Source organism: Elephas maximus, chromosome 18 (genome assembly GCF_024166365.1).
Source record: "Elephas maximus indicus isolate mEleMax1 chromosome 18, mEleMax1 primary haplotype, whole genome shotgun sequence".
Lineage (NCBI taxonomy): Eukaryota > Metazoa > Chordata > Mammalia > Proboscidea > Elephantidae > Elephas > Elephas maximus.
The window spans coordinates 16,939,321-16,951,410 of NC_064836.1; the positions used below are offsets into that span (position 1 = coordinate 16,939,321).

Here is a 12,090-nt window from a genome sequence, read left to right on the forward strand (position 1 = left end):
CTGAGCTGTTGGGAAGCTGGCAGATTGACCCATTGTACTCAGGTGGACCACAGTCTTCCCTTCCATGGGACCCTGGCTGCAGTACTTCTAGTTTTCTTGCACTGAAGGCTGTAAAATAAAATTAACTTATTTCCTTCCTTAACCACACCGTAGCTTGGGTGGCTTCTTTGGTGGCCTTCCTGATAATTGTCTGGGGTTTGGAGGGAAGGGGGTGAGTTGTACAACTCCGGATGGTGGTCAGGGTAAAGAAAGCTCATTCTGAGCTCCTTAGATGCTGTTTCTCACTAACTTGACCTTACTCCATAATGCTAAGAGACTTCCCTCATCTGGTCCTTTCTGCTTTCAGATGAGCTACCATACTTGAGGTGCCCTCTCCATACCATCTTCAAACTTACTCCAGTGGCCTATGGTAACTATGAGGGCCTGGGCAGGAGGTGGGAACTGAGGAAGGGCAGGATATTTGAGCTTTTTCTGAAGTTTGGTTAAAGGTTCAAATTTATCACCTCTGTATGCCAGGAAAGTTTTGTTAGTTGTGTTCCATTTTTAAAGGGATGTATGTACGAGTGTATGTATGTACTTGGGAATACGTATTTACCTTTAGGTATGTTTTCCCATACTGAAACTAAGGAGTATTGATTCACACTTTTTTCCGTAAGGACTCTTCTCTTCTCTGTTTCCTCAGGATGCAAAGTGGAAACAGTTACACTTGATGTGGAGGCTGTGAACACTCACCGCGACAAGCCGACTGTGAGTATTTCCCACAGGTGAACACACCAGGTTCCCTGCCACCTGGAGTCTTTGAACTCTTGCATCAAGAGACTAAGGGTTCTTTTATGCACAAAAGGAAGACAGATCCAGAGCAAATGTCCTGTGTAGTCTGCTTGCTTCTAAGAGGAAGAGATGTTGGAATTATTATTTTTAATTAGTCCCTCTTTCATGAGTCTTAACTTTGAAAGTTGGCTCCTGGAATTCTAGTTAAATATGGAAAGTGTTTGACTGAAGTGAAATGCAGATCCTCCCCCCCCCCCACCCGGAAGCTCTCCCGTAGAAAGCTGTGTCCAGAGGTACCTACAAGGAGGGGTCAAGAGATTTAGGTTTGCTTGTAGATCTGTCCCTGGTGATCTGTGTGATCTTAAGTAAGCCCTTCCTTACTCTGGGTCTGTTTTCTGCTTTGGAGTATGGTGCTCAACGAGCTTCTCCCTCTACAACCCTGTTAGCTTCCTGGGGCTAGGAGACATGTCCCGTGTCTTATGAGGGACCCTATTTGTAGAGGAGCAGGAGTGAAGGATGCAGCTGTGGTCACAAGCATTATTGAACCTTTCTGAGGGAGCTTTTGGCTTGGCTTTCATTTGTATGGTGTCCCTCCGTTTCCAATCAGAACAACTTTCCCAAGAACCAAACCCCTGTAAGGATGAGAAGGAACAGCTTTACGCCTCTGTCCAGTTCGGATACAGTAAGGCGCCCGAGAAATTACAGTGTTGGGAGCCGACCCCTCAAGCCCCTCAGCCCTCTCCATGCCCGGGACATGCAAGAAGGGGCCGACCAGCCGAAGACCCAAGTCAGCATTCCGGTGGTGTAACTGTGTGCTTCCCTCCAGCCCTGGCCTCCTGCCCTCCTCACTAATCACCAAGGAACCATTTAACTTCCAACTCCCCAACCCTACCCCATCATTAATCGTAACACAGAACATGAGGCTGTGTGTTTTCAGACCAGCTATAGTAGTCTTCAGTTTGAAACATCTCCCTATTCGGAGGCAAGTTGGGTCTTTTAGGACAGGTCCTCAGATGGGGTGGCGTGGCAGAGGAGGAAAAGGGATACACTCTTGTGGGGTGATTGGCACAGCTGGGGCTGAGGCTAAGCATGCCCCATGCACCTGGTTCTTCTTTCATTCCCTGGTGCCTAAACTCATAATGTCATTTGTGTTGGTGAAGAGGGAGTGGGATGGAGGAGCCCCACACAAGCTCATTGTTTCTTCACTTTTGTTTGTCTCTTGAATGTGTGTTTTACTCTGTCCTTACTTGCCTGCTTTCTTCCCCCTCATTCGTCTGCCCTTCGGATTGCCCAGTGTCATGCATGACATTGTGGTCTCTGTCTAGGAAGGAAGGGTGGTAGGCGAGAGAGAAGTCTAGGCTCGAGGAGTACTCTCTGCAGTGCACTGGGGGAGTATTTTCTTTCCCTTCTTTACTCTTCCCGAGCCAGATCCTGCAAGGGTCATTCCAGGCTACATCCACAGAATGCTTTAGAGTGTGCACGTGGACTTAGGGTGAGAGTTCTTGCCTCCTTTCATGAGAAACAACCCTAAGTCTTCCCTTCTGGGTGAAGCTGGCTCTGAGTATGTGGGAAGTATCTTGGCTTGTATTTTTAACTGGAAGAACCTGACATAAGGTCTTCTGGTTGCTGTGGAGTGGGGTTAGGAGAGTATGGTGGTCTCTCTCTCTCTTGCAAGGGTCTTGTAGGGCAGTTGGATCTTTTCTCCAGTGATTCCCAGGTTTTTTGCCAACCACAGCAACTTTCCTGCCAAAGCCAGTGACCTCTGGACTGTTAGAAGGATAGAGTTAGATTCAGGAGTCGCCACTGATGTTTGAATTGCCTGAGGCGAAAGGCAGAGAAGAGTTCACTAAAGCTATTATTTTTGAGTTACCTTCAGCATATTCTCCTTCTTAAGTAAAATTAAAAAGAGAAAAAAGAATTGCACAAGCGATCTCTCTCACTGGGGTATTCTTTCTTTTATTCACCGGGAAAAACTACCCCATCTTGAGGTCCGGAAGAATCCTTGGGACTCTTTGGGGTCTAGCTTTTGACTGTATTTATTTCCCCCTCTCTTAGCCTAATTTATTCACTTCGATCATTTTATTTTCTTTGTGGGGTTAAACAGGAGATATATAGAGCGGAGATTCTTAACCCCCCGGGTGATCTGTGCTGGCTCAGACCTTCCCCCCTCTGCTTTGTATGCAAAATATATGAATTTTTCTGGGGAGCAATATATGATTTTTCTGGGGAGCAATTCTAGAGTTCTTATGAGATTTTTTAAAAGACATGGGTGACTCTCCTACCCTGAAGTTATAAACTTATTTTTTAGAGGTAAGCAGAGAGAGCAAGTTTGCTGTTTTTCTGAAGGTCGCTTTGTTTTGGTTTTTGTTTGGTAATAGAGGACCTCCTGGAGTAGTTGTTAGAATCCCCTTTAGAACTCTGGAAACAGGCACAGTTTGGGTCCACCTGAGACTTGGCACTAACTCAGAATCTGGAGTGGTGTGGCCTGCACTGGTATGTAAGTAGCTTCCTTGGTGATTCTGACTCACACCCCAGGTTAAGACTTCCACTTTATGAGGGCGCATGCAGCAGTACTGGGCTTGTAGTTCTTGGACAAGGCATCAACCTAGGAATTCTGAATTCTTTGAGGCTCTAAAAGGACAGCTCTCTTGAATTAGATGTTTGGACAAAGCACGATATTAAATAACTCCTTAGAAGGCAGACTGCTGTGTTTTAGAAGAATATTCTAGGTTCTCATATCATGTTTAACCTTTATATTGCAGTGTGATGTGGAACAAATTGCTAAATTCAATAAATGTCCTTGATAATAGCCGGGGATTTTAAGCAGCCTGGAGAGAGGCACTAGGGTGAAGCCTGTAGGATGAGAAAGGTCCTCATCTCAGGCAGCTGGCTCCTGACCTTGAGTCCTTCACTCTTATACCCTGAGTAGAACACCACAACCACTTTCCAAAGGTTGCTCACCTAGATCCTGTTTGGTCAATTGGTCCAAGACTTAAAGTAACCTGGTGTTTCTGTTTAGCCATTATAAATGGTGTACTTAGTGTCTGTGTTTGTTGGACTTAGAGCTGGGTGAGGACGCTCGTGGGGAAGGATACAAAGGAGTGGAAGAAAAGGTTCTTTCCCTCTGGGAGGATATTTTATTGACAAGGCATGTAATTTATAAAAAATGGACATACGCAAAAGGGCAGCATGTTGAGCCTGTTAAGTGCTGTCATTAGAGTGGAGCACAGATTGCTTCTCCTGACTTTTCTCATGTCTTGTGGCTGCGAGCTGCATGAGTTGGGAGATGGGAATGGGACAGATGGGATCCTGTGCCAGAAAGAGATGTGTGGGGTCGGGGATATATGCAGCACTTTTCATTTAAGGTTACCTTGACTAGGTTCGCTTGGCTAGTGACATCTTTAGCCGAAGTGGGTATAGTGCTGTGAGATGAGAGGTATTGAGTGTTAATCAAAGAGAAGAGGGAGCACCCTGATCCACAGATTTTGGATTTGGGCTGTACCTACTCTTAGTGAGGAGAATTCTCAAACTAGCATTGTGTTACCTTGTTATAAACCCTGGCATTGGAGGCAGCTCACTGGGATGTTGATGTTGGCTCTCAGCCTGATAGTTACTTCTTCACACTTCCCCTGTACTAGTTTGCATCCCCCCAAAAAGGCACCTCACATAGTTTTATTATCCTTAGATGCTGTTGTTTTTATTGTTGGGTGCCTTTGAGTCATTTCTGACCCACAGCAACCCCACGTGACAAAGTAGAACTGCCCTGTAGGGTTTTCTTGACTGTAATCTTTACAGATCACCAGGTCTGTCTCCTGTAGAGCCTCTGGGTAAATTCAAACCACCAACCTTTCAGTTAGCAGCTGAGCGCTTAACCCTTGCACCACTGGCCTTGAGAAATTGGAACCTGACGACAGCAAGAGTTTCAGCATCCCTCAGTTTTTAGAGTGAGATCCCTTCAGAGAAGGTTCAGCAGGAAGAAGCCAGGAGAATACAGAACTGAGTAGAATTTTTACTCCAAATCCTAGTTGTTGTTGTTGTTGGGTGCCATTGAGTCTGTTCTGACTCATAGCAACCCTTTGTACAACAGAATAAAACACTACCTGGTCCTGTGCCATCCTCAAAATTGTTGTTACGCTTGAGCTTGTTGTTGCAGCCACTGTGTCAATTCATCTTGTTGTGGGTCTTTCTCTTTTTCCCTGACCCTCTACTTTACCAAGAATGAGGTCCTTCTCCAGGGACTGATCCCTCCTGATAATATGTCCAGAGTATATAAGATGTAGTCTTGCCAGCCTTGCTTTTAAGAAGCATTCTGGCTGTACTTCTTCCAAGACAAATTTGTTCATTCTTTTGGCAGTCTGTGGTGTATTCCGTATTCTTCGCCAACACCATAATTCAAAGGTGTCAGTTCTTCAGTCTTCCTTATTCATTGTCCAGCTTTCACATGCATATGAGAGGATTGAAAACACCATGGCTTGGGTCAGGCGCACCTTAGTCTTCAAGGTGACATCTTTGCTTTTTAACACTTTAAAGAAGTCTTTTGCAGATTTGCCCAAAGCAAGTGTCTTTTGATTTCTTGACTGCTGCTTCCATGGGTGTTGATTGTGGATCCAAGTAAAATGAATCCTTGACAACTTCACTCTTTTCTCCATTTATCATGATGTTGTTTGTTGGTCCAGTTGTGAGGATTTTTGTTTTATGTTGAGGTGCAGTCCATACTGAAGGCTGTGGTCTTTGATCTTCATTAGTAAGTGCTTCAAGTCCTCTTCACTTTCGGCCAGGGAGATGTGTCATCTGCATAATGAATCTTCCTCCAATCCTGATGCCCTATTCTTCTTCATAGAGTCCATCTTCTCAGATTATTTGCTCAGCATACAGATTGAATAAAATGGTGAAAGAATACAACCCTGACACACACCTTTCCTGACTTTAAACCACGAAGTATCCTCTTGTTCTGTTCGAACCTTCCTCATGAGCACAATTAAGTGTTCTCAAATTCCCATTCTCCAAATCCTAGAGAAGTCCTATTTTTCGTCTTTTCTTTCCTGTCCTCTTCTCTTTGTCTTCGTTGAAGTGATTAGAGCATACTCACATGACTATCATTGTGTCTGTATCACAATCCTACGAAGGAAGGATGGACTGTAGAGAACCCTTTGCTGAGGCTTTAGGTTTTTCACAGGAGAAATAGGTGAAGATTTTGGCATTTAATCCATTGGTATAAAATGGGAAAGGAAAAAATCACTTTTCCTTTCCTTGCTTCAAAGGTGAATGAGGAATTGTGTGACAGACTTGGAAGAGGAATCTAAAGACAGAGAACTCATTTCCTTTCCTATTTCCTAATGTCCCAATTGGAATTTAGCTCTTACCTGTTAACTATATAGTTTTTTGTTTTGGTAGAGGGGTAATTTTACATTAAGCTGGAAAGCAGCATATGAAAAGGTTTTTTAAAAATATGCTTTGTGCTAGGGGTCTGTCCTATATCAGTGTCTCTGGGGTTTTTCTGTGAAAAGTTAGGGGTACAATATAGTCGTACTCTTAGTCTGAATGGATGAATTTTTTACATGGACTTCTGGGTATCTCTCTTTGTAACCCACGTTTGATCTTCAGAGCCCTGGCATTTCAAAGAATCGTATGATACATATAGCTGTTTAGGAATATGTCTTCTGGTTTTTCTGTGAGCGGATTTGAATTCCAGAGAAAGTCGTTGGTGCTTGGGGTAACAAAACAAGGGAAAATGTGTTTTATAATTGAGAAAACTATATTTGGGCTATATAGTCTTATTCGATTGTCTTCTGCCAAGCCCAGAAGCCATGCTGTGTTTATTGTGAAGAAATCTGATAAATCTGCCCAGGTTGTCCAGTATGCATTTTGACTTGTTTGTGTTTGGAAAAAAAGAAAAAAAAAAAAAATTTTTTTTTTTTAATATGTAACAATTAACCCGGGTTGCAACATTGGCAGGGTAGATCTTCAGCTTCTCCCAGGGATGACACAGATACCAGAAATATGTCCAGGAATTTAATTTAGACTCATAGTGTCCAAAAGACTGTCTCAAGTAGTATCTGTATGCTTACTAGTCAGTTGACTGACTGACACTCTAATAGTGTTTAGATGCTGACTGAGTGACAGACTCTAGCAAGATTTCTGTGTTGACTTACTGACAGAGCGTAGAAGGGTCTGTGTGCAGACAGACAGACTCTTGTCCTGCCTGTTTCTGACAGTCTGCCTGTTTTCTGATTGTACTGCTGGGTAGTGTATGCACATTGTTGTCATTCTCTGTCTCTAGTCTGTGTGCTACAAAGAAAGGAACTAAACACTCCACATGTTTGCTTTAGAAGGAAGCAAACACTATGGATTTTTAGTAGACATTTAAAAAGCACTATGATTTTTAATAGACGTTTCTTTTCGAGCAGTGGGCAAATTCTCATCAGTTTGTAAAAGATGAAGGTTGTACTTTCCTTGTGTGGTATTTTGTGAACTCAGCTGAGGGGATACCTGTTCGAAGCCTGAAACGGTTACCTCTACTTGAAGCCATCTCACCTAGTCCCCCACTTCTAGGCAGGACTTCACGTTCACCATTTGTTTCTGAAACCTTTTATGTCCTTCAGCTTTCCCTGTTGTGGAATGGAGCATCCTATTGGATAATATGGCCATTTTTAGTCTGCCATCCATTTGGCTTTTACTTCTAATCTAATAAAACAAAATGCAAAGGAAATTTTGCATTCAAAATTCGATTTTAAGAGTTGGTAAAAGCATTCGTTCCAAGAGCCTTTTTATTGGAGGTCTGTGACCAGTATTTACCTACTCAGTGTGTTTGTATCTGAATTGCTTGTGTACATTTTTTATTGTGTGCAAATAACTAGATCAACTCATTCTGACATGGTAATGGTTTTGCTATGGCAAAAGCAGAAGACTGTTCACAAGCTGTGCCTTTTGGAGGGGTGAGGGAGTAGGGCTGAGCACCACTAGGTGAGTGGGAATGGACTGGGTTGGGAAGCCAAGAAATAGAGGTCTACTGCAAATTTCCTAGGCACAGCTCTGTTGAAAGAAGGAAAGTAAGTCTTTAACAGCATTCTGATTTAATCTGGTGACATTGATATCATGACATGCCACCCAGATCCACATAAGGTATATATAACTGTACTTGCAATGTATTTTTCTCTCTCTGTGTGTGTAGAATGGGTAAATAAAATTGCTGAGTAACTTAAACCTACAGAAGGCTTCTGGGTTTTTTGTTTTGTATTTTGGGTTGTGTTGCCCCTGTCAAACACTCCCCCACCCCCAAAATGTTGCCTTATGCTGCACAGTGGTTGAGTGGTTGAACTGCAGACATGCCAAAGCAAGTTCCCAGTGTGATTGGTGTCCTTGGTGTAGCCATGGCTCTCCACCACCCCCTTCTGGAGGAGATAGGAAGAGCATTATAGAAGAAGGCACATGAACCTCAGTAGGGGTTGTTGTATGTCCCTGTTGGTGCCTTTACAAGAATTAAGGAAAACATATTATTTAACGGTACTGTGCTATGACTCTCCTGTAAGTTATGCTATCTATTGAAATGAAAAACTTTGGAGATAATTTAGAATTCAGTGGGCTGTTTGTCCTAACAAATGGCCGCCTGTTTCTGAAAGTGATTATAGCCAGTGGTGTAAAATGGCATTTAACTTCTTCTGGGACAGGGAGTACAGGTGGAGTAGTTTTGTCATTCTCAGGCCTTATGGCTCATTACCCTAAGGTAACAAGGACCAGGAGCTGTAAAAAATGCAGACGTTCAGGCCCCATCCCAGACTTGCTAAGTCAGAATCTTTCTTTTTAACAAGATCACTGGGTGATTTGTATACACATTTAACATTTGAGAGGCACTGCTCTGAGGGGAAGAATTTACCACACAGAAAAACATTAAATCCCAGCTTCTGGGAAGAAGCTGATTTCTGCTCTGATGAATGATTTCAGAGTGGACTGGGATAACTAATGGTAGGGATGCTGCTCAGAAGCCAAGTAGCTCCTGGCTGCTGTCTCACCCTCTTGACATGGTCTTCCAGCTGGCTGAGGTAGCCTATGTGTTCTCCTCTTACCACAGGGATCCCTTCAGCTTCCACCATAATCGTGGGTATGTAGCTTGTGGTCCAGGTCTGAAAGGAGCACCTAGTCCGGCATGACCACGAGGTTGGCTTCTCAGGGAAAGGAGCTCATGGCTATGCCATTAGGGTTGGTCTAACTGCCAGAGTAAAGGTACATGTGCAAGCACACAAGTGTGTCCGTGTATGTATGAGGATGTGGGGTGGGGGAAGCAGCGGGAGGGTGAAGGAGGAGCTCTGCTCTGCTCGTCTTTATTTATTGCCTGGCAGTGGTCTAATGGCTTTGTTTCTCTTCCTCTCTGGCTCCTAGGCAGAGGCTAAGCTGGCCATGCAGAGGCACTCCGCCTCGGCACCCCTCACACTGCACTGCTGATGGTATGGAGGCTGAGGCCAGACCTCTCCGGGGATCTGGGATCTACTGAAAAACTTGGGACGCCAGCTCCACAGGGGCTAGAACAGGAAGTTAATGGGGGATTGGACATTTGGGGCCACCAGAACAAGGCCTGGAAAACGCCACCACATTTCTTCCCCCAGTGTCTAATGGGAATATCAGTTACACTGAAAAACTTAACTTTCCTGTACCTCAAAACCTTTAATAGCTTGAATCAGTTAGTTTTTATTATCTCTTTGTTGGATTTGGCCCAAGTTGGCCGACCGCGTTTTGCTTAGGCATTTTTCATCCTACCTGTGACAGCCTGTGTTCCCTGGTGGCTACTTGCCTAAAGTGCAAATGCATCTCTTCAAGTTTAGTTGTTTCCAAGTGAGAGGCCCGAACTCCAGAAAGCTTTTCTGTGAAGTAAGAGCCAGTCTCTACTCTGCACCCATTCCAGGCAAACAGGCTAGAGTCCAGCGTACATACGTTAGCAGTCACCTTTGCCACATTGGAAACAAGAGACAAATTCACCGGGTGAATGGAGGGCATCTGAGACATTCTAGTCTTCTACGGTGATGGAAGAGCTGTAGCAAGAGCAACCTTTTCATTTAGAGAAGTTTTTCTTGTTCCAGGCCCCTTCAAGGCAAGATGTGACTGCAAGAATCCCCAAAATGGGTACCCATCTTCAAAGTTCTCTTTGGTAGCTACTGTGTTTTCTACCTGCTGTTGTCTGCCTCATAGCTGAAGAAGGTAATGTGGTTCTCCCAGGTGGTGGGGAATGAGGGCTAGAGGTAAAAGTAGCACGCCATTTATATCACATGAAGAAGTAAAGAAGGGTCCTTGGGATTCAGCTCCACCAGGGATTTCTTTTAGCCTCAGAACAAGTGGAAGGTGACATGCCCTTCTGCAGGGCCTGTCATTGTGATATTATCTCTAAGAAAACTGTGGCTGTGGATTCAGAAACAGCCAGCCTGATCACTGCTTTCAGCTAGTTGTCACTGTTGTGGTCATCTAGCCTCTGGGGTAAAACTGTAGGGAATGGGGTAGAACTAAGCCCTCAGTACATTAGTCATTTGGTTTGCCTTTAAGGAAAACCAGATAGTGATTCCCTAGATCAGTGATTGTCAAATAACACTACGTCTGTGTAAATGTGATTTTAATGTGTCACTTCTCACTCCCGAAGGAGGATGTGGGAGCCCCAAAGCAAAATCATTTTTTTTTTTTTTCCTCCTCTTAGTGAGAGGTGAGTAGCAAGAAAAGTAATGAAAAGCGGCTTTTCTCAAACGGTTCTTTTACACTGTGAACAATACAGGGCTCTGTTTCCTAAGATGTGCGGAGCTGGGCTGCAGGCGGTTCAGCACCCAGCAGCTAGGAGCTTATTTTCCACGCACAAAGCTGCCTTCAGACAGGCTCCTGCCTCTGCTCTGTAGCAGGTGATTTTCATCTGGTGCTTGTAGCATGCTGTACTGTGATGATTTTGTGCTCGTGGTGCGGGCTTCTTTCCACACCGAAGTATACTGTCTTCTGATCATCAGATGTTTTTATTTAGTTATTTATTCCATCCATGAAGGGCATTTTTAAGTTTCCATATTAGTGTTTGCTTGTATTTAATTAGAATGTTATGTAATTTATGTTGTCATTTTTTTATAGAAATTAGGTAGATGTTTTAAGTCTAATATCCATAGTATTACTTTAAATTTCCATAATATAGGAATCTGTCTTCTATAAAAGCATAATAACTATGTTATGGCACAGTGGACTTCTTTTGAATGTTTTCTCATTGGTTTTTGTTATAAGTATAAACCAAGAGATACATTTCTCCAGAGAAAAGCCTGTCTCCTGGATATAATAAAACCATGCTCAAAAATATGATTAATATGTATTGCTTTTGTAATAAGAAAATGCAATAAATGGTATTTTTAATTTAAAAATGTAATTAACTTTTTAAGTCACACGCAAAAGAAAATAACATTTGGTACATTATACTTACACAAAATATTCATAATATTGTCCAAAATGCATTTGAAACTAGCTTCTGTAAGATGATTCTTAAATTATTAGAATGTATGCATATTTCCCACGAGTGGTTTTTAGTTTGTAGCTCCTATTCTTACCAATCACTGTTAGCATTTCAAAATGTTATCAGTGGGATCGTTAGTGCCAAACATTAGCCACGCCCTGGTTTTATTCATTTAAGAAATATTTGGTGACCACCTGTTTGTTGTCAGGCAATGGATAAAGCAAAATCTCTGCCCTCTGGATAGGGTTAATAGATCTGTAACCCATCCCTCCCTGCAAAGGATGTCTTCCTTTTCATGAATGACATTAGCCAAAACCATGATTAGATTAAAAAAAACAAACCTGTTGCCTTCCAGTCGATTCGATTCTGAGTCATAGTCATAGGACAGAGTAGAACTGCCCCATAGGGTTTCCAAGGAGTGGCTGGTGGATTCAAACTGCCAGCTTTTTGGTTAGCAGCCAAGTTCTTAACCACTGTACTACCAGGGCTCCATGATTAGATAATAGTTATTTAAATATGTTTGACAAAGGAATTTGGAAAACTATCTAGGGCCAGTAGCAATAGGAACAAAATGAAATGTTTCTAATGACAATACCCAAAAAAAAACCCACTGCTGTCGAGCCGATTCCGACTCATAGCGACCCTATAGGAGAAAGTAGAGCTGCCCCGTAGAGTTTCCAAGGAGCGCCTGGTGGATTCGAACTGCTGACCTTTTGGTTAGTAGCCGGTAACACTTAGCCACTATACCACAAGGGTTTCCAGTGACAATATAAAAAAACCCAGTAAACCCAGTGCCGTTATAGCATTTGTAAACTCCTGAATTCCAGGGCTCTGATGGAATGATTTATGGATTCTCAAGT

General features: G+C 43.1%; 1 protein-coding gene across 5 annotated transcripts in view; it reads left to right on the plus strand.

Annotated features, from left to right (window-relative positions):
- The window catches only part of PFKFB2 (6-phosphofructo-2-kinase/fructose-2,6-biphosphatase 2), a 36,843-nt gene extending 25,793 nt beyond the window's left edge, over positions 1 to 11,050 (plus strand). For 3 of the 5 annotated variants that reach the window (XM_049858558.1, XM_049858557.1, XM_049858559.1), the window contains exons 13-15: positions 347 to 409; positions 683 to 747; positions 1,379 to 9,033. In XM_049858558.1, coding sequence (XP_049714515.1) covers positions 347 to 409; positions 683 to 747; positions 1,379 to 1,579 — 329 coding nt within the window. In that variant the 3' untranslated portion in view covers positions 1,580 to 9,033. Of the gene's footprint in view, positions 1 to 346; positions 410 to 682; positions 748 to 1,378; positions 9,034 to 9,147 lie in introns of those variants that run through there. The other 2 variants (XM_049858561.1, XM_049858560.1) reach the window with 2 other exon arrangements.
- Positions 11,051 to 12,090: the final 1,040 nt, after the last annotated feature.